Below are 25,031 nucleotides of genomic sequence, written 5' to 3' on the forward strand. Positions count from 1 at the left end.
AAATATCCCTGGAAGGATACCCCCCAAAACTGGTAACACAGACTGTCATAGAAGAAGAGAACTGGGTCATGGAGGGTCAAGATGGAAGACTAACTTTTCAGTGTATCCTCTTATGAACTGTTTGAAGTTTTCACCATGTGTATGCACTGGTTAATTTTTTTCTTTAACTTAGGGAGATATGATTCACATATATGAACATAAACTTTTAGAATATAGAGCAAAGAGATTTTCCATGCTTCTGTTATTCTGAAGTTAACTCAAATATCATGAACAAAACCAACCCATTATTTCTAAATATCCCAGGACCCTGAGAATAAGGGTGACCATTCAAAGGTGCGTATATATACTTCTTCCTGCATGATTCAAGAGCATCAGGAGACCCTGAAACGACTGTCTGAAGTCTGGCAAAAGGTCTCTGAACAGGATGATCTAATCCAGGAACTTCGAAATAAACTAGCCTGCAGTAATGCTTTGGTAAGTGACTTCTAGAACATTTTTCTGAGACACCAAAAATAATGCCATGAAGAAAGAAAGGAGGGAAAAAGAGTCACCTAAAGTAATCTCTTTCCCCAAGACTCCTCAAATATCTTAATTATACTTGCCCCCACCTTTTGTTTATATTCTCCATGGATGCATCCCCCGAACCCACACTAAGTTCAAGATTCTAAAGAGACTTAAAATCTCTCACACAACAACCTAAGTGTTCATCAATAGGGAGATGGTTGAAGAAATTTTTTTAAAATGGTTAAAGAGATATCCATACTGTAGAGTAATATGCAGCCAAGAAAAAGTATTAAGTAGATCTGTAAGGACTGTGTAGAAGGATGTTTGTGATATATTGTTGAGAAAGGTTGCAAAATACTATGAATAGTTCAGTTCCACTTTTGTTTTTTAAACTCTTTGATCATATTATGGAAGTACGTACAGTAAATTGCCCATAGTACCCACTGCCCCCTAGTGGAAGGGAGAGAAGGGAGACTAAATGGAGAGGAGATTTCACTTATTTTTGATGATTTGGGTTTTGTTTGAATTATTTTCAACCAACAAGAACAAAATTTTCATGCTTTTTAAATTTTTTTTAAAGTACATACACATCCACCCACTGCATAAGAAACTTCCTTCTTTAATTCTTGAACTTTGAATCCTGTCCTCTGATACATCAGGTATGTTTTTCCATCACAGTTTTTAAAGAACCTTCTGCCTCATAAACTAGACCACACAGAGGTTCAGGAGGGAGTCCAAAATGTGGCCACTGACAGACTTGAGACAAACCACTGCCTATGCCTTACTGAACCTTGATGTAAGATTGAGAACCTAATTCTTTCTCTGAACTAAGCACACAGGAATATTACAATGAACGTAGGCTGAAAAAAGGAACACCCTGCAACATTAGTCTAGTAATAATCACATTCTGTTGATCACCCAGCATGACTGACCTACACTTATATGCAGGTTCTGGAGCGTGAAGAGGCTTTGATAAAATTACAAGCAGATTTTGCTTCCTATACAGCCACACACAGACATCCTCCTAGCTCCTCAGAAGATTGTGAAGACATTAAAAAGGTAGGCGAACTTTTGCTTATTTGTGCCTGGGGTGTCGAGTGGAGTTGAGTTTGACTCTGGGTTTTCTTGCTTATTTTTCATGTCTATATTTGTGTGACCTTGGTTGGCCCTGTCACAAAGATACTGTATGCAATGTATGCCAAGTCCCAACGAATGTGTCTGGCAGTATTCAATTTTGTGGCTGAATTTTGGAATTGCACCTGCTTCTTAACCCCCTTTCAACAGTACTCTTAAATAAGACAGAGACCCCTCTTGGCTTGCTAGGTTCAAAAGGACCATTCAGCTTTCTAGTTTCTGGTTGGAGTTGAAGAGCACCAAATTTAGGGAAGATTATCTATTCACAACCAGCCCTTTTTTTCAAAAACTCATTATTTTCAAAATTCAAAGCCATCTCAAAAATTGTTTCTAACAGTGAATAAGCATTTAAACCATGTAAACAAACAGCAAGATTTGACCAACTAGTAGCCAAAGCTAGGTTCAGTGCCCTCCTAGGTGAGATCTTTTTTTTTAAGTTACTTTTTTTTTTTGATGTTTATTTATTTTGAGAGAGAGAGAGAGAGATAGCGAGGGAAGGGCAGAGAGAGAGAGGGAGAGAGAGAATCCCAAGCAGGCTCTGCACTGTTAGACCAGACCCAAGAGTCAGATGTTTAACCAACTGAGCCGCCGAGGTGCCCCTTAAGTTTTTATTTTCATTCCGGTTAGTTAACACACAACATTATATTAATTTTAAGTATACAATACAGTGATTCAATAATTCTGTACATCAGTTGGTGCTTATCATGACAAGTGCACTCCTTAATCCCCATCACCTATTTATTAACCCACTCCCTCACCCACCTCCCCTCTTCAGTTTGTACTCTATAATTAAGAATCTGTTTTTTGATTCTCTTTATCTCTATCTCTATCTCTTTTCCCCTTTGCTTATTTGTCTTGTTTCTTAAATTCCAAATATGAGTGAAATCATGGCATTTGACTTTCTCTGACCGACATATTTTGCTGAGCATTATACCCTCTCGTTCTATCCATGTCGTTGCAACTGGCAAGATTTCATTCTTTTTTGTGGTTGAATAATATTCCATTGTATATGGAATATACCATATCTTCTTTATCCATTCGTCAGTTGATGGTCATTTGGGCTGCTTCTGTATCTCAGCTAATTGTAAATAATGCTGCTATAAACATAGGAGTGCATGTATCCCTTTGAATTACTCTCCTTGTATTCTTTGGGTAAATACCCAGTAGTGCAATTGCTGGATCATAAGACAGTTCTATTTTTAAGTTTTTCAGGAACCTCAGGGGTGCCTGGGTGGCTCAGTTGGTTCAGCATCCAACTTCAGCTGAGCTCCTAATCTCGTGGTTCATGGGTTTGAGCCCCACATCAGGCTCTGTGCTGACAGCCCAGAGCCTGGAGCTAGCTTCAGATTGTGTGTGTGTCTCTGTCTCTGCCCCTCCCCTGCTCAGACACTGTCTCTCTCTCTGTCTCAAAAATAAATAAACATTTAAAAATCTAATAAAAAAAAGTTTTTAAGGAACCTCCATACTGTTTTCCACAGTGGCTGCACCAGTTTGCATTTCCTTGGTGAGATCTTAAGTCAGTCATACCTGAACCTGGGATCCAAGGCAAAGCCAGCCACCTGAGGCCATACTGTGGGTAGGCAAAGTCAGGTAGCAGGGAGAGTGAACAACACATATAAGCTCTCCAAGAGTCCTCTACTGGAGGGATGGAGACTCTTCTCTTCCAGGACTTTCTGACACCAGAAAGTTTAAATGAATGAAGGATCAGTATTGAATTTTGGAGTTCTTCCTTGGACATCTGTCAATATTTATTTTAAAGGTCAGTTCCATATTATTCACGTCCTGACCTACAGCAAGATCTCATAACACTCCTGGGTTGTTTTTTTTTTTTTTTTTTGTCTGAAAAATGTCTTTATTTCTCCTATACTCTTATTTTTTATAATGGCAAAAATACATATAACATTAAATTTGCCATCTTAATCACATTTAAGTGTACATTTTAGTCATGTTAAGTTATATTCACATTGTTGTGCAACAGATCTTTAGAACATTCTCATCTTGCAAAACCAAAACTCTATATCAATGAAACACTAATGCCTTTTTACCACTACATTTTTTAAATTGATGCAGACTTCCCTATGAAACAGACTATACTTTCCACTGCCATTTTATGTGTCCTATCCAAAGCTTTCATGTTACCTGGATGTTCTATTAGGAATGGCACTATCCAGGTCCCAGCTGGCCTGGCGTAGAGTGAGCCTTTTTGTTTTAAGTTTATTTAGAGAGAGAGAGAGAGAGCAAAGAGAGCAGGTGGGGTAGAGGCAGAGAGAGAGAGAGAGAGAGAGAGAGAGAGAGAGAGAGAGAGAGAGAATCCCAAGAAGGCTTTGCACTGTTGGCTCAGAGCCTGATCCAGGGCTTGAACTCATAAACCACAAGATTGTGACCTGAGCCCAAGTCAGACACCTAACCAACTGAGCCACTCTGGCACCCCATAGAGTGAGCTTTTGAGCCTCTGCAGTGCCCACACCTGGATCATATGGTGATTACCCTATATTCCTCCAGCTGTCCCCTGCCCTGCCCACCTTCATGCTGCAGTCTCCTCTTCCTGACAACTCTGAAATCACATAACTCTCCCTTGATGTCCAGATGACTAACTGCTCCTCCTCGACCACATCTTCCTACCTTGTCTTAGTTACAGCCTCCTGCTTCGGGGTAAAAAGCCAAAGTCCTTGCCCGAGGACTACAAGCCCCCCGTGATGCTACCACCCACTGACCTCTCACCTCATGTCCCCCTACTCTCTCCATCACCTATCCCTCTAACCACATGACCTCCCCATGTTCTCTCCCCAAAGTCTGGTCACCGGCTAGTTCCCCTGTCTGCAGATACCTAGAGACACTACAGCATGGCTCACTCCCTGCTCAGAGACACCTTCTCAGTGGGGCCAACCTGTCCATTCTATTTATAATGACAACCCCATCCCCCCATACACCCCCATTCCCCTCTTGCTGCTCTGTTTCTTCCATAGCACCTATCAACCGTTAACATTGTCTGCAAGTGACTACTTAGGCTCTTTGTCTGTCTCACCCCACTGTAAGGTCAGCTCAATGGCAGCAAGGATTCATGTCTGTGGGGTTTTTTGTTCCACTGTCCCCAGCTCTTAGGATAGTGCCTAGCACATAGTAGGTGCCCCATCAATGACTGTCAATTGTTACAGGGCAGAAGGATACAGGGCCTAGTACATAGTAGGTGCTCCATCAGTGACTGTTGATTGTTACAGGGCAGAAGGGCTGGAGGCTTTTGTGCACATGCTACATGAGGATGCTAAGTCTGCCACATTTTTTTATTATTTTAATATTTTTAAATTGAGATATAATTGACATACTTTAAAACTCACTGTTTAAAGTATACAGTTCAGTGGTTTAAAAATAGTCACAAGGTTGGGCCACCATCCCCACTAATTCCAGAATAGTTGTATCACTCTAAAAAGAAACCCCATATCCACGAGCAGTCACTCCCCATCCTCCTTCCCTCAGCCCCTGGCACCTACTATTCTTCTCTGTTTCTCTGGATTCACCAGTTCTAGACATTTGGCAATTTAAATGTTTGTTTATTTATTTTGAGACAGAAAGAGAGAGAGAGAGTGTGTGTGTGTGTGTGTGTGAGAGAGAGAGAGAGAGAGAGAGCAGGGGGAGGTGCAGAGAGAGAGGGAGAGAGAGAATCCCAAGCAGGCTCTGCACTGTCAGCACAAAGCCCAACACGGGGTCAATCCCACAAATGTAAGATCAGGACCTGAACCAAAATCAGTGGGATGCCTAACCGACTGAGCCACCCAGGTTCCCTGAGAGTCAGCATTTTAGAAAGCACTGTTCCCCCATATCCTCATCCCACCCTGCTCCTTTCCCATCCGCCCAGATACTGAAGCACTTGCAGGAGCAGAAAGACAGCCAGTGCCTGCACGTGGAGGAGTACCAGAACCTGGTGAAGGACCTGCGCATGGAGCTAGAGGCCGTGTCCGAACAGAAGAAGAACATCATGAAGGGTGAGCCAGGGAGCAGTGGGGGCCAGGCGGGAAGCAGAAGGAAGCCGGAGCCCCCCTCTGAGCGAGAAGCACATGCCCCATCCCTCTGTAGACATGATGAAGCTGGAGCTGGACCTGCACGGGCTGCGGGAGGAGACATCCGCCCACATGGAGAGGAAGGATAAGGAGGTCATCATCCTGCAACGGCGTCTGCAAGAGCTACAGATCCAGTTCACTGAGACCCAGAAGCTGGGTTTGAAGAAAGACAAGGTAAGGCAAGAGGAGCCCTCTGGGTAGAGCCACCAGTGGGACAGGTGCGAGGCTGGACCCCGGAGCTCTGTACCCTACAGGCCCTGCAGCTCTGTACCCACGCCCTGTGACAGCCCAGGGACCGTCAACACAGGAGCAGTGAGACTGTGGGGTCCTTAGGCCCAGAGGCAATTCTGAGCACTTCTTTGGGATTTCTCATAGCACATAATAAATAAATAAAATACTTTTGTTTGTACTTGATAGTGGAAAGAAATTCTGGAATGAAATATGGCCTTTTATAGCAATGTGGATGGAACTGGAGAGTGTTATGCTAAGTGAAATAAGTCATACAGAGAAAGACAGATACCATATGTTTTCACTCTTATGTGGATCCTGAGAAACTTAACGGAAGACCATGGGGGAGGGGAAGGAAGAACAAAAGTAAAAGTTAGAGAGGGAGGGAGCCAAAGCATAAGAGACTCTTAAAAACTGAGAATAAACTGAGGGTTGATGGGGGGTGGGAGGGAGGGGAGGGTGGGTGACGGGTATTGAGGAGGGCACCTGTTGGGATGAGCACTGGGTGTTGTGTGGAAACCAATTTGACAATAAATTTCATATTAAAAAAAAAAAGAAATTCTGTAAGGTAAAATTATTATGAATTTCAAGAAATTTCAATTTATAAAATGACAAATATCTTATGAATATGCAAATCAGGCAGTTTGAAAATACTAATGGAACTATGCCTTGGAAGATCTGTAATTGCCAACATAAGTCAAGGTCCTGGAAAAGCCTACGAATGGAAGTAAGGACAGAAAGGTTGTGAAACCAAGGCAAGCTTGTGTAGTCAGTGCTATTCCAACTCTAAACTTCCATCAGAGCTAATAGAAATCATCCAACCCATTGACTGGCTGGTCATTCAAACCTCCCATTTGAAGGTCTAGAGGGGATCCATTAGTCAAAATGGAAATATCAGAGAGATAACCACAAGAGGCAAGGAGTCTGGGTAAACAGCTTTGAGTCATTCATATATTCAGTCAACAAATATTTTTGAGTTCCTGTGGTATGCCAAGCACCATTCTAGGCATTAAGAATATAATAACACAGGGGTGCCTGGGTGGCTCAGCTGGTTAAGCGTCTGATTCAGTTTCAGCTCAGGTCATGATCTCATGTTCCTGGGATTGAGGCCTTTGTCAGGCTCTGCGCTGATGGCCTGGAGCCTGCTTGGGATTCTCTCTCTCCCTCTCTCTCCCTGCCCCTTCCATGCTTAAGCTCTTCCCCTCTCTGTCTCTCTCTCTCTCTCTCAAAATAAATAAGTAAACATTTTTAAAAAGAATATAATAACACATGCAACATCCCTACTCCCCTGGAGGTTACATTCTAATACCAAGAGACAGACGATAAACAAATCACAGAACTAATATATAATATAATGCCAATATCAGGTACTGATAAACTCTTACAACAGCTTTGTGGCCATTTCACACAGGGTGGTCAGGGAAGGCCACTGTGATAAGGTAACATTTGGGCAGAGATTTGAATGAAGTGAGGGAGCCACCCAGGCAAAGGTCTTAAGGAAGAATATTCCAGGCAGAGGGAGTAGCAAGTGCAAGAGCCCCCTTATACGGCAGTCTGCTTAGAATATTCTAGGAGATAAGCTGAAGGCAAGAGGAGTAGGGGTGCCATGAGGTGAGGTCAGACCAGATCATGAGCATCCTGGGAGGTCATTGTGAGGACTTTGGCCTTTTACTAAGTGAATGCGGCTAGCGGAGGGTTTGAGTAGAGGCAGAACGAGATCTGACTTAAACTTTCAGAGACCCCACCCTCCACCCCTTCCCTGGCTGCTGCATTGAGGGCAGCCTGAGTTAAGGCAGGAAGCAGAGGTAGGAGACTACTGTGATGTCCACACAAGAGAAGATGGCGGCTGGAGAGGACTCTAGACAATCTCTAACTGGCCTCACCAGGGCACTACTGAGGCCTCTATCAGCATCCACATTTTGCTTTCCTCAGATCCTCCAAGAGAAAGATGAGATGTTGCACGAGCTTGAGAAGGAATTGGCCCAGGTTCAGAACAGCCTCATGAAAAAGGAGATGGAGTTGGAGAAGCAGCAACGAATGACAACAGAACTTGAAATCACCATCCAGGAGGTGAAGCAGGATAAGTCCAAGGCAGAGTGTGGAGCCCTGCAGGCTGAGATCCAGAAGCTGAAGGACTGTCTTGAAGATGCTCAACAGCAACAGAAGCTGATTGGTGAGGCCCCGGCAGGCGGTGTCCCTGTCCCCAGCACACTTCAAACCCACAGGGCCAGAGCAGTCCCCTTTTTTCTCTAACGGGCCACTTTCCTCTCCTTCCTCCACTTCTTCACTCCAAACCTTCAGTGACCTCAGGGTACATCTCCCAGGGATCACAATGCCCTCTCGAGCTCCTGCACGCACCCCTAACTGGGAAAGTGGACTACTGAGCTCACATGCCCGCCGCCTTCCCAACTGCCTCAGGTGAAGGTCTTCTCCTCTCCCCATCCTGGGGAGGACAGGTCTCCATATTCTGCTTCAGTGCACTGCTTTCCTCCCCATCTTCTCCAGGACCTTCATCATACAATTTACCTCTCCCCGCCCTGGTTTAGACACATTCTCTCCCCCTTTTTTTTTTTTGCCTCCAAATGCATCCTTTCTGTGCAGCCTGCACTGTCAATTGTGTCCTTGCTCCACTGCTGAGACTGCTTTCTCAGAGGTGGCCGATAACTTGTTGCCCTGAGTAAGGGGTTCCTCTTGGGGTGATGAAAAATGATCAGAAATTAGACACTGATTATGGTTGCACACCTTTGAGAGTATTCCAGAAGCCACGGACCTGTATGCTTTAAGGAGTTCAATTTTATGTTATGTGAGTGACATATCAATTTCGGGGTAAGAAAGGGTCCCAAGTGTAGCCTCCTTCCTCCCCTCCTGTAACAGTGTGTGTCTGTGTGTGGTTGGGCTCCCACATTCAACCATTGTTTCCCAGCTTTGGAGACATAACAGGTCCCTTCTTTCACAAACGTCACCATTGTTTCCTCTTTTCCCTCCTTCTCTGGCAGTAGTCACCTGCCCCTTACATTCTGCCCTCCTCCCTCTGCTCTAGTTCTCTGGACAACTCTAGAACCTAGAGCCCCCACCCTGACTTGGCACCTGTGGTCACTCGTTTTAGAGAGCAGCCCGCTCTGGGCTTTAGCCCTCTAATTCTTCATTCCCAAAACTAAAACTGTTCTCTTCCCTGCTTAAAAACAGAAAATCTTCCTTCTTCTTCCAAGTTATATAATTATTTCTGTAGTGATACCATCTTTCTTCCGGTCTCCAAGGCTGAAAAACAGAGACTAGGGTGAGGTTGAAGTTAGAAACAAGAGTAGAAACTTTAGTATATAGGAGCATATTCTGGTGTAGAGAAACTCCGGTAAGCAACGTATTTGAGGTTTCTCCCTTTACACCCAGTGGGGGCAAAGGAATGGACTAAAAAGATATTTGTAGGAAGTCTTTCCCCATTTAATACATTCTAGTTTTCCTAAAATAGTCTTTTCTTTATGCCAGGTCCCTGCTCAAGAACCCACTAAATTAACTCTGAACATTCTCTCTGGCTTTCCAGAGTCCTCCAAAGCCCTCTCTTGTCCGTGTACCTGCTCAGCTGTCTCCCGGCACCCCTTCCCACTTTTCTTTCCAATCAAACCAGTCTCTTCCCATCCTCTTCCCACATGCCTCCCCTGTTCCCTTCCCATGTGTTTGCTCTAACAATCCCCTCATCTGGAATTCCTTTCCTCCTCCTTATTCTCAGGCTCAGCGCAACCTCTATTCCTCCATAAGTCCATCCCCACCAATCTTGCTTCACAGGAGTTCACAGTGAGTGCACGCTTACTGTGTCCTCTATGTCATGTGGGCCAGTCTGTCTCCCTGACTAGACTCTAAACTCCATTAGGGTCAGGATTTGTCCATAATGACAGGATGAGTCACATAAGAGATACCAAGCAGTTTATATTGATTTGTTGAACTTTAGTCCAGAAGCAGGCCATGGCTGGGGGATAGCTGAAGACGGATAATTTAGCAGAGTTCCTTAGGAGTGATAATGAAATGGAGAGAAATGAGGGCAGGTTGGAAATTGAGGTAGGGCACAAAATGAAGGAACAGACTGGTCTTATTTGGGAGTCTGGTCTTCATGCACACTCCCTCCTCACATGCACATGTGCCTGGCTTGTCCCCTGTGTTCTGCAGCTCAGCAAGCAGCCCAGTATAAAGAAGAGGCCCTTCTGGCAAAGAGTAACCTAGAGGATTCCCAGAGGAAACTGCAAAGCTACCTATTCATGGAGAAGCAGAAGACGGAGACCATCCAGGAGCTGCAGAGAGAACTTCAGAAGCTGCAGAAGGATTCCTTGATGGCCGGAGAGGAACTCGCACCCAACAGGTACCACCACGCCACCTCTAGAGAGAGGCTCTGTCCGTTGCGAGCCAGCCGGGACACCGCGGCAGCTGCCCAGGAGTGGGCCAGCAAGCCCCGTGCGGGTGGCTCATGATCCGCCAACATAGACACTGAGTCTGTCCTCCTGTTGTTGCCATGTTGCTTTAGGAAACGGATAGAGGAGCTGACGTCAGAACTCTCTGAGGCCCGGAGGAAGCTTGAACATTCAGAGAAGGAAAAGAGGCAGTTTCAGAAGACAACAGCTGAGCAGGACGCGAAGCTGACTGACCTGCTAGATCGTCTAAAACTCCTTCAACACCAGGTATAAAGGGCAAGCAGGCTGCCAGCTCAAGCATTTGCTCTGCTCCAGATTAAATATATTAGTCTTTATTTGGGAAGATGCCACCACCAATCCATTCAAACTCATTGTCCAGAGTTTGTGTTAGAAAGCTAAGCCAGCCTGTCAGCTCTAGTTCCCATGACCAATAATAAGCATTTTCAAGGGCTAAGCTTAAAAACAGCCAGAGGACAATGTTGGGTTTTTTTTTTATAGGATTCAAAAGCCATCCTTGTCAGTCATTTTAAAGTCTTTGATCTCTGAATTATTCTTTCTGTGCTTTTCTAAGATTTTTTTAAAAACTTTATTCAAAGAGGTTTTTATGTGGAAAGATTTAGTGAGTAAGTGGGAGAGAAGGCTGATGCTGTGGGAACTGGATCTATAAATAAAATAAGTTGGTATATCTAATTGAACAAAAAAAAATACTGAACATCAGAGGAATCTGTTATTATCTATGCTAAATAACCAAGGAGTTGCCCTCATGTTTATTTCAGCCATTCCCTTTATACAATTGTCAGGGGAAGGGGGTTTTGTTTTGTTTTGTTTTTTGTTTTGTTTCAAAAGCGTAGAGCCTTAAGACTGTCTTTCAGGCCAGTCTCTTTACTTCTCAGCATAGGGAGCAAGCCTCCGCCAAAAGCAATCTAGAAGAGGAGCTTCAGGAGGTAACAAGATTACTGGAGGAGAAACGGGAGCAGTTGAAAAAGAGCAAAGAACAGGAGAAGTTGCTGGAGCAAGAGCTGGAGACATTCCGACAAGAGGAAAAAAGGAAAGAAAAGATGGTGAGAAGGAGAACCCAAGAAGAGCTGGGTCATGAATCCGGGCAAGACTTGAGCCCCACTGAGCCTAGTAGGATACAGAGGCCATGGGGACTCAAATCTCAGTAGAGAAGGGGGAGGGAAGGTGAGAAAGGCAAGTGAGGAGGAGAGAGAAGGCCCAAGAGAAGGCAGGCTGCAGGATGGAGCTACAGGCTGGGAAGGGGGAGCAGGCTTCTAAAGGAATCTGAGGTAACACCTCTTTTCTGGGCTTTGTTCTCTAATGGGGGAGCAGACAAAGGAAAATCTGAGAATATTGGAGGAGGAAAATGAGAATGTCAAAGCACAGTTAATGCAATATTCCACGCAACTGGATTCCTCTCTCAGCAAACAAAACGCCTCCCAGCAAATGATCCAAGAGCTAAATAATGAGGTGAGTTGGCAGAAACCCCAAGGGAGTAAGAAAGTTAAATGCTGTGACTCTTGACCTGAAATCAGACCTGTCTCTCCTCCACCACGGAAACACAGCTAACGGCCCAGCCCACGTTCATCATCCGTGGTGCCTGTAGCTCCACTTCTCTCCTTGAAGTCGTAACCCTTCCGCACCCATTTGCTCAGCCAAAGAAATGTTTCTTCCACGTGTAGAAGGTCTTATTTAATATCTGCTGGAGCTCCCAAACTAACTGGGCTTTGGCAACAAGTATTCCACTACAGCATTTCAGACCGGAGTTGGGTGAGTCCATGGCTTGGAGCGCTTTGCTAGGGTACACTTCCAAAAATAGTGCCAAAGCTCAAAAAGGGGATGGAAAGAGAGACAGTTCTTTATCATCACACAAATGAAGAGGAAAGAAAAATGTAAATGGTACCTAACATATGCAAGGTACTGTGCTTGACGTCAGGCATCATTTATTGACTGTCTATTTAAGTCCTTCACATGCCTTCCATCTGCTTTACTCCCCGCAACATACAGATTTCTATGATCCTCATTTTACAGAGGAAAGAAAGGCTGAGGCTCAAAGTAACTGATTACTAAGTGATGAGCTGGACCAGTATTTGAACCTGGATCATCTAGCTCCAACACTAACCTCTTTCCCCTTCATCATGAATGTCAATACTTTCCCCCAACTGAATATATTTCATCTTTCTGCAAGAAACAAATACAGCGTCTTGATAGGTGGTCTCTCGGGTTGCAAATGAAAGACCAAGCAGCCGTCATTCCTTTATAATTTAAGAAGAAAAAATGTTAACCTTAAAAGACTATGGACTATGCAAAGTATAAGAATAGCACTGCCTAGTGGCGCCTGGGTGGCTCAGTCAGTTAAGCGTCTGACTTCAGCTCAGGTCATGATCTCTCTGTTCATGAGTTCGAGCCCCACATCAGGCTCTGTGCTAACAACGCAGAGCATGGAACCTACTTCGGATTCTGTGTCTCCCTCTCTCTCTGCCCTCCCCCATTCACACTCTGTCTCTCTCTCTCTTAAAAATAAATAAACATTTAAAAAATAATTTAAAAAAGTAATAGCACTGCCCAATAGAACTTTCTGTGATGATGGAAACATTCTGTATTAGAGCTCTCTTGTATACTGTATCTACTAGCCACATGTGGCTGTTGAGTGCTTGGAATATGGATTAGTATGACTAAGGAACTGAATTTTTTTAAATTGTTTGAATGTTTATTTATTTTTGAGAGAGAGAGAGACAGACAGAACGGGGAAGGGCAGAGAGAGATGGAGACACAGAATCTGAAGCAGGCACCAGGCTCCGAGCTGTCAGCACAGAGCCTGACATAGGGCTCGAACCCACAAACTGCAAGATAATGACCTGAGCTGAAGTCAGTCGCTCAACCAACTGAGCCATCCAGGCGCCCCAGGAACTGAATTTTTAATTTTAATATTAACTAATTTTAGTTTTATTTAAATGTAACTAGCCTCATGTGGCTAGTGGCTACCATATTAGACAACACAGAGGCTGACGTTTCTGGAGTTTTGTCCTCCAGAGATATAAATCTCTCCTTTGCTGTGGTCCAGAGTTGATCTTTGAATTACTGAGATCCCTAAGGAACCTCCCTAAATATAAGGGGTATTACCTAAATATTTAATATGCACCTGTTATCACATTTGCCAAAAGAAAGATAGCCATTAGAAGTAAAAAGTATTAATTTCAGAATTCCTTTGATGGAAACCAGGAGGCTAGAGGGGTTTTTTTGGTGTGTAAGCATGTTCAACTTTTTAAAAGCATACCTCACATATAGTAGACGTATTATCAATTGAAACAGTCATTAGAAAGAGGTTTAGTTTCACATTCTAAAATGCATTTTCTTTCATCAGCACTCCATGTCTTAATTTTCAAATTTCCCATCTGAAAGCAATAGATCCTGAGATTTTTTTTCATCTCTTTGATTCTAGGACATTTTTCCACCATATTTTATAATTAATTACTGTTAATAAGAAAGCTAATTTATTTTATATATTTATTATGTATTTGGACATTTTACTGAACTCACTTATAAGCAGTAATAATTTTTCAGTTGTTTCTCATGGATTTTTTAGGTAGATGGTTATGTCATTTGCAAGCAACAACAATTCTCTAAACTTTTGTAATATTTATTCTTTTTTTTTTCCTTATTGCATTAGATAGTACCTATAATTTAGTGTTCAACAGTAGGATCCTTTTCTTGCTTTGAACATTAATGGAACCCATCTGTTTCAGTATGGTGTTCTTTATAATGTGGTGAATGAAATTAATTAATTGATCCTAATTTGGGCCCATCATTACATTCCTGGTATGAGTCCTAACTGTGTGTCATGTATTACTCTTTTAATACAATACTTAGACTATTCTAGGAAGTAAAATAAGGCCAGTATGATGGAAGTGTAGTAATCAAAGAGGATATTGGTATAGGATGAAAGTAGAAACATAGTTAGGGGTGGACATTATGGTCTCTATTAAGCAATTTGGGGTTTTATTATTAGAGCAATGAAAGGACATTGATGACATTTCCTCAGAAGAGCAGGTGAGGTGATTTGATCTAAGTTTTCAAAACATAACTGTGACTAACGTGTGGAAATGGATTGCAGAGAGGAGTAGGTATGGAAGTGAGGAGGCTATTGCCATTCAAGCTAGAGTCTTAGCAAATTCATGATGTGTTTTGGCAGCAAAATTAACCAGACTAACAATGGACTGAATGTGAGAAGAGAGGAATCAGGATGACTTAGTGGAACTCACCTGTAAAACCTTCCGGGCCTAATGCCTTTAGCCAGGGAGAGAGTATATCTTTATGAGAACTCTTATCAAAACTCCTTGATTCTATAATTTATGTATAACTACGTATATGTCTCCAGTACCTTTCTCCAAGCTAAGCCACTGATGTTAGAGAAATTTAAAATAGAGCCTCCAAACTCCAGTGGACTTTTAGTTCTTAACAGCCTTCCCAACTTACCCCTTTATCCTTAAAAAAGCATATCTCTCCTTTGTCCCCCAGACTTGCCTATGGTTTTGCCACAGCTTGTTTGTCCTGGATTGCAATTCTCTTTCATTCCCAAATAAACCCATCTTTTGCTGGTAAAATTTTAAAAAATAAATAAAGCAATAAATAAATAAATAATACAAATAATAAATAATACATATTTATTACATATAAATAAATAAATAATACAAAATTAATTTAATTAAGCTTCTATTTTAGCTTCTAGCATCATTGTGATTTATGTCCCACCCTTCTTTTCAATATCTCACCTCTGTGGTTACACATCTTGATTTGGCCACCATTTATTGAAAACTTCCAATGAATCACATACAGTGATTCCCCTGGTTTACTGGGGAGACCCAGATGACTTCATGTTTTCAGAAGTCCCCAAAAAAGATGCACTTCTTTTTCCAGAAGACCAAATTATTCTATCTTTAGAAATGGTTTCACTCCCAGGACATGTAAATATAGGGTCAGAAGTGCAATCTAACACTTCTCATCTCACTAATTCCTAGAGTCAAAGATACTCAAAATTCCATCTGAAACAATAATAAACTTCAAGCCCTGAGCAGCTACTGAAGAAAACTCAACAGAGCGTGTTTCTGTGTATATGGCCACATAGAAGATGTGGGTGTATTGAAATACTAAAGAACAGATAAAATACCAAAGAACAGAAGTTGGGCATGTGAATTTCTAAGGTCTCTCTCCTATTTCTGGACTTGGAAGTAGATCTCTGCCCTGTACTTAGAAATATTTAATAAGATGGCTAGTTACTTAGCATGTTCATGATCATACAGCTATCTAGTAATGTATACCTTACTAAGCCCTTTTTACCTACATAATCTCATTTGATCATCACCAAAACTCTACAAAACCATTGAAAGTATCCTGGTTTGCAGAAGAGGAAACTGAGGCTAAGAGAGATTAAGTAAATGACAGAACCTGGACCTCTAACTCCAGATCTTAATTCCTTTTAGCTTTGGCATGAATACTAAGTTTACAACAAGGACTTTGGTTTTTAAACACACTTCTACCATAACTGTATGTTCAGTGTATCCCTAATTCCAAACATTGCTGTGTATAATATTACATTCAATCAAAAAAATTATTTTGTATTTACTGAGCACATATTATGTGCCATGCCCTGAGCAATATAGGCAGTGGTGATACAGCAGTGAAGGAAGCACACACAGTCCCACTCTCATGGTGTATCAAGTCTAGTGGATTATGTCAGGAACTAAGAAAGGCACAAAATGTACAAATGAAATGTTGTATCATGTCTCTTAACCTAGAATTGAGTTCCAGCTCTTTATCAAAGGCTACAGAGTCTGTGAAAGGGACTATTCATGTGCTTGATACATCATGGTCCAGTACTGCCAGTACTCTTTGTATCTGGGGGACTTGCTAACTTAGAAGGGGAGTGTCAGGGGAGGGGTGAAGAAGAGCCTGGAAAGGCAGCTGTTCCTTTTATAACAGTGAGAGGAGGGTGTAGGCCTTATCACAGACTGCTCTGCAGGCTAGTGCAGAGAGAAGAGAGCCCAGCTCTTATCCATTTCCTACAGACAGAGAATGCTTCTACTGGCATAAATCTTGACAGTGATATTTCCCCTCCCTAAAGCTAGTCCTTCAGAAGGAGGCCTTAGAGAGTCTGCAGGTCCAGCTGGACAAGACTGTGCAGAAAGAGAAGCAGTATCTCCAGACCATGGTCAGTAAAGAAGCCTATGAGGAATTATCCAGAAAGTCACTCGCCTGCCAAGATGACCTGACACAAGCTCTGGAGAAGGTAAGCCATACCCTCTCATCTCCAGGACTGTTTTGGGCAAAGAAACATCTGAGTAGCATGAGAGATGTAAGAGTCAATCCCCTGCGTGACTGGCTGCCACCAGGACCATCTGCAAACCCTTGCACAAGCTGCGATATCCTTCCAGAGAAGGCCTGCTTCCTCTTAATGAGGCTTCTTTTGAGGGGAGGAAGGGGAGGCAAAGATGGAGGCCAAATTCAATCAGTCTTTCTGGCCACAAGTGACCCAGGGATGAGGTTTTCCCAAAACCTAGATTGTCTGGGTAATTTGTGCCCCACTCGGTACCAATCATGCCTAGCTGATCAGTTCATAGAATTGGAAAAAGAGGAAACAGAAAGAAAGGGAGGATGTAGAAAACCAACCATTGTCACTTCCCACCCCTCTCTGGGACCCTAGGCAAGTGACTGGGTGTCTCTGCCACCCTGAACAGAGAGGATGGGGAGGGACTGGAATGCTTCTCCATTCAGCACCCAACAGAAAGGGCTAAATGGCTTTGACAGCCATTCTCATCCCCTTTGTCTTTGTGGAAGCTCAATCATGCGACCTCGGAGACCAAGAGCCTGCACCGAAGCTTGGCACAAGCCCAAGAGAGGAAAGTTCAGCTGGAAGATGAAATCATTGCTTATGAGGAAAGGATGAAAAAGCTCAACGTGGAATTAAGAAAACTGCAGGGGTTCCATGAGCAGAGCGAGCTAGAGGTAGGAAGCAGTCAGGAGCTCAGGCTGCCTTCCTGTTCCAGGTCACCAAGGTCTCCTCTTGCCCCTCGAACTCTTTAGCACTGAGCCATTCCCCTCGGCTGACCGGTTCCCTCCCTCCACTTGGCTGGCTCAGCGAGCCTCAGGCAGAGGAGGCAACGGTCAGAGCGGGGGCGCCCTCTGCTGGTACTGGAAGTAAACCGCCCCCTGAGGAGTCCCCAAAGCTGAGAAAGCTCTCTTAGGCCTTGTCATGGGTGCTCTGGGGTCAGGGCCGCAAGCCGGGGTCTCCCTTCTCACTTTGCGCCCCTGAGCAGGTGCATGCCTTCGACAAGAAGCTGGAGGAGATGAGCAACCAGGTGCTGCAGTGGCAGAAGCAGCACCAGAGCGACCTCAAGATGCTGGCAGCTAAAGAGGAGCAGCTTAGGGCCTTCCAGGAGGAAATGGCCGCCCTGAAGGAGAACCTCCTGGCAGACGAGAAAGAGGTGGGTACTCCTCAGCTTCTGACACCTCCTCCCAGACCCTCCCAACACATCCACGACCACCAGGATACCAAACAGCCCTTGTGGGGATGGGGGCACCTAAGAGCTAGGCAAGGACACCCCCAGCCCACACTCTATTCAGTGTGAAGCAGGGTCTCAATGTTCTAAGTCCCATAGCAGTTGTCTCAACCCAACTGTCTTCCTGTGCCTTTGTTGACAGCGATATTGAGCAGAACAAAGGCCTATTCCAGGGAAGAGAGTGCCATCTCCCTGTCAGGTATACCACCTGCCCTGACTTAGATAACCCACAGGGCAGTCCCCCTCCAGAGCCCATCCTGACACTTTCACCTACCCTGTAGTAGAATCTGCCAAGAGATCTTTGGGCATGCCCTATGCCCTGGTCCCTGAGCAGTGAAGTGCATGGTAGGAGGCCACAGGATATCTCAGGGTAGCCACAGGGCCTTAGCTTGCATTAAAAAAAGGGCATCCATTCCTCAAGATATTTGTTTTTCCATCTGTTAAAAAAAAAAGGCAGCTTAATGTATTGCTTTTGTAGAACAAACTGTTTTAATTCCTTTGCCCAAAAATCATTATTGTAAGCATACATGTGTCCTTTGTCTCTACTGTAAATGGTGCCCTGGCAGAGATGTCACCTTGTGTGCCTATACTGCTGGAGGCAGAGGTTCTGCTGTGGCAGTCCCAACTCTGGCCTAGGGGTTGGATGGCAGAATCAATGTTTCTTCTTCCAGGAAGAGAGAAGAGGCCTGATTTAGAAGTAAGGAGATGACAGGCCTATGCTCCCACCCTTAACCATCTTCTTTTCTTCTTGTACCAAAGCCCTGTTGTGTGCCTCAGAGGTCTGCACCTAAAGATACTACCTGTAGGCTGCACCAAGAGAATGATCAGATTATGTCCAACATGGAGCAATGGGCAAAAGAGCAGAAGTAAGTAAGGGAGAAAAAAGTAAGGCAGGGTTCCAGGGCCTGGGCTGGGCTGAGAACCTCCACACACACTGCCTTCTGGGGACATGGATCCAGTATCAGCCCACATTCAGAGGCTGGGAATAAGATGGAGGGGCCTCAACTAGTCAGTCAGAATCAGAAAGATCTGCTGACTTAGAAACAGAGCAGCTCCAAGATAAAAGAGATGCTTTGCTATGGGTCATAGTCCCTCTTCCCAACCTGGAATCTGGCTTCGCTGCCTGAATCCCTTGACATCACCTGAGATCATGGTGATCTTGCATGGGAGTTTGAGAATGGAGGGTCCCCTTAATTGCCAGGTGCTAGGGAGGCTCTAGCTCTGGGGACTGGGTAATGAACAGGGTCTAGGGTTCAGCAGACACCTTACTGAAAACACCAACAACCCATCCATCCAGCTCATGCCCTTCTACATGGAGGTCTGGGAACTGTTTCTCTTTTGGATTTTATTACAGGATCGCCAACGAGAAACTAGGAAACAGGCTCCGTGAACAGGTCAAATATATTGCCAAGCTAACTGGAGAAAAAGAGTAAGTCATCCCACACCACCCAGGCTGCTGCTTGGGCCCCAAGGAGAAGGGTCAGGCACGAGCCAGGGCTGGCTTTTCCATTAGATACATGCATCTGACTTCAGGAAAGAGTTGGGGCTTTGGAAAGATTCTGAGTAGTGAATCCACATTTATGTGACCTTGGGCACATCACTACCTCTTTGGGCCTTTGTTCCCTCACCAACAATACAGGAAGGGGTTAATGGTCCCTATGCCCCTTCTCACTGTTACCTTCTGCGATTATCAGAGGTCAAAAATTCTAAGAAGGAAACATGAACTGAAAGTTAGACACTACTAGTTAGGGTAGAGACTAAGCTGCTGTAACAAAGAGACCTCCGAATGAAGGAATGTAGAACATGGAAGGAACATCCCTAGGAAGTGAACAGTCCAGGGTGGTGGGGTTCCTCTGTCTCACATGGTCATTTGGGAACGGAGGTTCCTTCTACTTGCTGCTCCAACCTCCCCTGTGGCCTTATTTCACCCTCCTGGTCAAAGCTGGGTCAGCAGAGTGCAGTGTAGGAGGAGTGTTGGAAGTTTGGGAACAGAAGTGAACATACGGACGTCTAAAACCAAGACTTTGGAGATGGTACAGGTAACAGGTCATGATAAGCTCCAAGGCAATGTTTCTCAACCCTTTGTCAGGGAACACTTAGAAAATAACCACATTTGTTTGGCACAGTGGAAGGATTTGGGATGGGTTGTTTATGACAAAGTTGACGAACCAGTGGCTGCCCCAAGAGCTGGGGGTGTCCATATCTCAGCCCCAGTTGGAAAGCTCTGAGCTGTGACCTTAGGAGGGTGGCTGAGTTTAAGGAGAAGATAAGATCATTGGAATACAGAAGTCAAGCAACTGAGAGGCCAGGACTTGGACAGAAAGTACAGGATGTTGAAGACACTTGGGAATGCTGAAAGAAGTGGACCAAAGAGAGTAGCAGAGAGCCAGGGAATGAGGGCATGGTGAGGACCCCTCCTCCAGGCCCAGTGGCATATGGAGTATGGCATTGACATGTGGGGCTCCAAGGGAATAAGTGTCTTGGACACCAGCCAGGTTTATAGAGAGCAAGAGGACAAACCACAGTCCCAGAGAAGTTGGGAATGAATTCTTTGATTTCTTCTAGAAAAGACCATGAAATTTTTCACTAGGACAAAAGCATTTTCTGAAAGGGATTAACTGAAAGAAAAATTGTAAGAATCTGAAGGTAACAGAAAAAAGCATTTCATCCTTTTTCTTATATTGTGCCGAGTTCCAGGAAGTTCTGTTTCACAAAGAACTCATTCTTAAGTGAACCCATTTGAAGGAAAACCATCTTCTAATAATAATAATAATGCAAATACTATTTGTCAGTTTCCTGTGTAAGACACTGATCTAAGTGATTCATATGTATTAATTTATTTAATCTTCATAAGAAACCATGAGTTCAGTACCATTAAAATCATAAAACCATAAAAAACTGTCATGGGGGAAGAAAGAGAGGAACCCAAAGGCTAAATAACTCATGAATAGTAAATGGCAGAGCCAGAATTCCAACTCAGGAAGTCTAGTTCCAGAGCCCACTGTCACCCACTGCCCTGAGCATTGGTTTAGAGAAATATGACCATTTATTGAGCCACAGGAGATATGCTAAGTTCTTTCACCTCACCTACATTGCTGCCACCATTTCCTCATCTGTAAAATGGGGATAAGTTACTTGTCCAAGCTCTCAACAGAGCTGGGATCCCCTGTGCTGTCAACCTTCCAGCAAAGGAAGGCAAAAGAACCTGGACTTTGGCATCAAAACTGGATGAGAGTGTTTCCCAGGTATGGCCAGCCGGGACAGCCCGAGCACATGTGATTGTTCATAATAGCCTTCTGGCTCTTCAAATCCAATTTCTATCATTTGTCAAACTGGATCTTTCTATGAAGCACAGAAGGCAGATCAGACTTAATTATCCCCATCTGACAGATAGGAAAACAGGCCCTGAGCTGACATGACACAGTGGCTCGGGAGTTGAAGCAGACTGAACATCCTCTGTCCTTTCCTCAGCCACCTCCACAATGTAATGGTCCATCTGCAGCAAGAAAACAAGAAACTGAAGACTGAGATAGAGGAGAAGAAGGTGAAAACCGGGCACCCAAGGCTATACACCAAAGCCCTATGCCCGAGCAAAACGGAGCCCATACCAAAGGGAAAAGTATGTGCCACCTTGGGCTGGAGGGGGATGTCCCAGGACATGAACCAAAGAATGGACATCACCAAGTTTGTCGGGATACCCCACTGTTCAGGTATTCTGCCATTTATCTTTTGCTACTTACGTGATATCATCTCACTTAGTCCCATGGTTCAAAAAAAAAAAAAAAATAGCAACAGCCTGATGCTATTTTTCAAGAGATCACTGCATTGGGAATTCAAAGTGGGAGCTGGGGGACAGACCTTTTGCTCAGCTACTCTAGACCAAAGATAATTGTTTCCTCATCTGTAGAGAGAAGAGGTGAGTGAATTAAGGCTCGTTCTGATCTAAGACTCTTTGACGATACCCAAGTGCATCATATGTCAGACCCATCCCTCTCCCTGACCCAGTCCCTTTTGGGAAGTGTAGGGACAAGGAGGGAACAGGCAGAATAGACATCTTCCTCCCATAGTATGTTCGGGAAACCCCAAAAGAGCGCCCCAGTCCCTTGTTCAGCCTGGGTCCACGGCTACCTTTTCTGTCACCTATAGACTCCATATTACCCCCAAGGGAAGAAGTCACCCCACAGCTGAGATGCCTGGCCATGAGGCCAGTCCTTGAGGAATCACCTCATTAATTTCTCCTCAAATCAAGACTATCATTTCCTCCCTGTTCCCTCAGGTTCCTCATATTGCTAGAATCAGCGCCTTTGCCCTGAGCATCATTTCCACGCACGTTTTTCAGAGGACAGTGATTTCCCGCCCCTCTCTCTTGGATCAGCTCTTATGGGAATGCCTCAAGGTCCCAGCCTATTTTTCAAGATGCAAACATTTTACTGAGTTTTGTCCACTTTCTGCAGTGGAGTGAGCATTGGAACCGTACTACCATCTCCAGACCCAAACTCTAAAATAAAAACATGAGCATAGCAGTGTCAGTGAGCTCTTGGCGTCTTGCAGACATCTCTGCCCCCTCAAGCCCCCAGCAACATGTTCATACTGTTTTCTTAGTATTCTAAAAGATACAGTCTCTCTCACATATATGGGGAAGCTCTAACTCCCAAAGCAAGCTTCTGGATTACCTGTATTAGTTTTTAAAACAACAAGAGATAATTAACTCCTTATTTCCATCTGTCTGCAATTTTAAGGGAAAAAAAATATCTAAAGACCTCAAAAAGGAAAGTGATCCTGAGACCCAAAAGAAAGGAAGAGAAATGAGTGATACATTTTCCAAATGGAAGAGGGAGAGAGAAGCATCTGCTTTCTCCTTGGCCGCCATATTCCATTTCTCCTTCTAATATTTTGTTTTTCTCCCCAGCCAGCTCAGTACAAGTAAAATTCCATTATAACAAACTCCAAGCACAACTAAACTATTTTATTGTGGCAAGATTTTGTTAAACTGAATATATGTCTGGAATATATATTCCTAGTCTGTAGGAGATTGACAGAAATAGCTACTAAGATAAAGTTAGAGAAAGAAATGAAAGAGCTTGCATCTTGGGGTGGAGGACAGGAGAAGTGAAGGAAGAAACCCACTTCCTTGGTAAGGGGTTGGTAAGGATTCTTAAATATTCTTGCCTCACTCCGCAGCCAAACAAAAGCCAAGAAAATTCATTCCAAATAGGAACATGTTGCATAGAATGCACATGCCAATACCTGGGAAAAGCAAATACGAGAGGTGCAGTTTGAGGCAGGAGTGACGGGCATCTCTGACAGTCTCTGCTGTGACAGTGTTGTTTGTTTGTTTATGTTTATTTTTAACTATGTACCCCCATTGGGTTTAGAGTAAGGATATATTTTCCAGAGTAAACAAAGACTGAAGAATCTGGTACTAATGAAATGGTTTCCTGCTTCTACCCTGTAGCCCATTCACTCAAACAAAAGTTCAGTGTTGTTAAAATCCCTACTACAATCCACTAAAAAAGACATTTAGTCTCTATATTTATGAAAAGGTTTCAGGGGCACCTGGTGGCTCGGTCGGTTAAGCGTCCGACTTCGGCTCAGGTCATGATCTCACGGTCCGTGAGTTTGAGCCCTGCATCGGGCTCTGTGCTGACACCTCAGAGCCTGGAGCCTGTTTCAGATTCTGTGTCTCCCTCTCTCTGCCCCTCCCCTGTTCATGCTCTGTCTCTCTCTGTCTCAAAAATAAATAAATATTAAAAAAAATAAATTAAAAAAAAAGGTTTCATATATTTTGGCCAAGATAATAATAGCTGGATACTTTTTTTTTTTTTTTAAAGAGAGGGAAAGTGAGAGAGAATCTCAAGCAGGCTCCACACCCAGCATGGAGCCCAACATGGGGCTCAGTCTCACAATTGTGAGATCATGACCTGACCAAGATCAAGAGTTGACTGAACCACCCAGGCGCCCCAATAGCTGGATACTTTGAATGTTGTACATTTTTTCAAAGTTATCTTTCACTTCCTGTGGGGTGACTACACCAGAGCATGGCAGGTAGTGGGTTACAGGGAGCAAAGGGCAGAGCAGGAAAACACAGATATGTCACCCCAGCCATCTGGTCCTGTGAGCCCAGCTAGGGAGGAGATCTGATGGGGTAGAGGAGTTGAACTTATAGAAATGTAGTTTCTCTAAAGATAAGGCAAAGGGCAGGGAAGTTGAGTGTTGCCTAATTATAATTCTTTAAGAAATAACCAAAGGGGTTTCTAAAAGGTACTTTGAATAGCTGATATTAGAAATGGTCTCTGTAGGATATAGCGACGGTGGACACTTGTTCATTATAAATTTGTTCAAATGCATCAGATATGTACCACCAAGAGTGAAGCCTAATATAAACTATGAGTTCGGTGGGATAATGTGTCAATGTAGGTTCATCAGTCGTAACAAGTGAACCACTCTGGTGGGGGATGTTGATGGTGGGGGAGGCTATGCGTGTGTGGGAGCAGTGGGTATATGGGAAATTTCTATACTTCCTGTTCAATTTTGCTGCACACCGGAAACTGTCCTAAAAAGTAACCAAAAAAAAAAAAAAATTAGTGCTTCAGCCACCCATTGAGAAGATGTCACTCAGATTCTGATATCTGGGCCCACAGAATCCTTTGCAACAGATTCTCTTGGATCCACCTGGAGTATAATTTTCTCCACTGAGCTGAAGAAACCCAGAGCAAACATCAGCCCCCTCAGGCTGTCTTACTAAAGGGAAGGAGAAGTTCATTGGCATCACCATGTTGCCCCATAAGCACTTGTCTTTTGAGCCTTCTCTCCACAGCCCAACTGAGGAGGAAGTTTCCTGCCATAGACAAGACCTTGCAAACAAGCTCTGGAGTCCCCAGAACGAACCCCCATCTCAGCCCAAGACCCACAACTGACATGTGTCTAAAGTACCATCAACTAGGCATTTAAGGATAGATGCCCATGACTGAGAGCAACAGGGGGCCCCCAGAAAGATGTCCAGTTCAACAACCTCACTGTTCCTTCACACCAGGAGAAAACCTAAAAGCCAATCTCCAGAATCCCCTTCAGGGTTTTTGTCAAAGACATGCTTTTGTATCCCTGGGGGCAGAAATCAGTTATTATCTGAGGAAGAGGTGGTAAGAATCAGAATATTAAAG

General features: G+C 43.9%; 1 protein-coding gene across 1 annotated transcript in view; it reads left to right on the forward strand.

Moving 5' to 3' along the window:
• The window catches only part of PMFBP1 (polyamine modulated factor 1 binding protein 1), a 43,761-nt gene extending 19,145 nt beyond the window's left edge, over nt 1-24,616 (forward strand). The window contains exons 5-20 of the mRNA XM_047077438.1: nt 304-474; nt 1,453-1,563; nt 5,492-5,618; nt 5,710-5,867; nt 7,854-8,094; nt 10,080-10,269; nt 10,432-10,585; nt 11,212-11,379; nt 11,648-11,785; nt 16,437-16,601; nt 17,150-17,317; nt 17,629-17,796; nt 18,631-18,737; nt 19,226-19,300; nt 21,343-21,581; nt 24,513-24,616. Coding sequence (XP_046933394.1) covers nt 304-474; nt 1,453-1,563; nt 5,492-5,618; nt 5,710-5,867; nt 7,854-8,094; nt 10,080-10,269; nt 10,432-10,585; nt 11,212-11,379; nt 11,648-11,785; nt 16,437-16,601; nt 17,150-17,317; nt 17,629-17,796; nt 18,631-18,737; nt 19,226-19,300; nt 21,343-21,581; nt 24,513-24,616 — 2,484 coding nt within the window. The remainder of the gene's footprint in view (nt 1-303; nt 475-1,452; nt 1,564-5,491; nt 5,619-5,709; nt 5,868-7,853; nt 8,095-10,079; nt 10,270-10,431; nt 10,586-11,211; nt 11,380-11,647; nt 11,786-16,436; nt 16,602-17,149; nt 17,318-17,628; nt 17,797-18,630; nt 18,738-19,225; nt 19,301-21,342; nt 21,582-24,512) is intronic.
• Nucleotides 24,617-25,031: the final 415 nt, after the last annotated feature.

This window comes from Lynx rufus, unplaced genomic scaffold, assembly GCF_022079265.1.
Source record: "Lynx rufus isolate CCGP_SWC_20201006 ecotype Redwood Valley unplaced genomic scaffold, mLynRuf1.p SCAF_16, whole genome shotgun sequence".
Taxonomy (NCBI): Eukaryota; Metazoa; Chordata; class Mammalia; order Carnivora; family Felidae; genus Lynx; species Lynx rufus.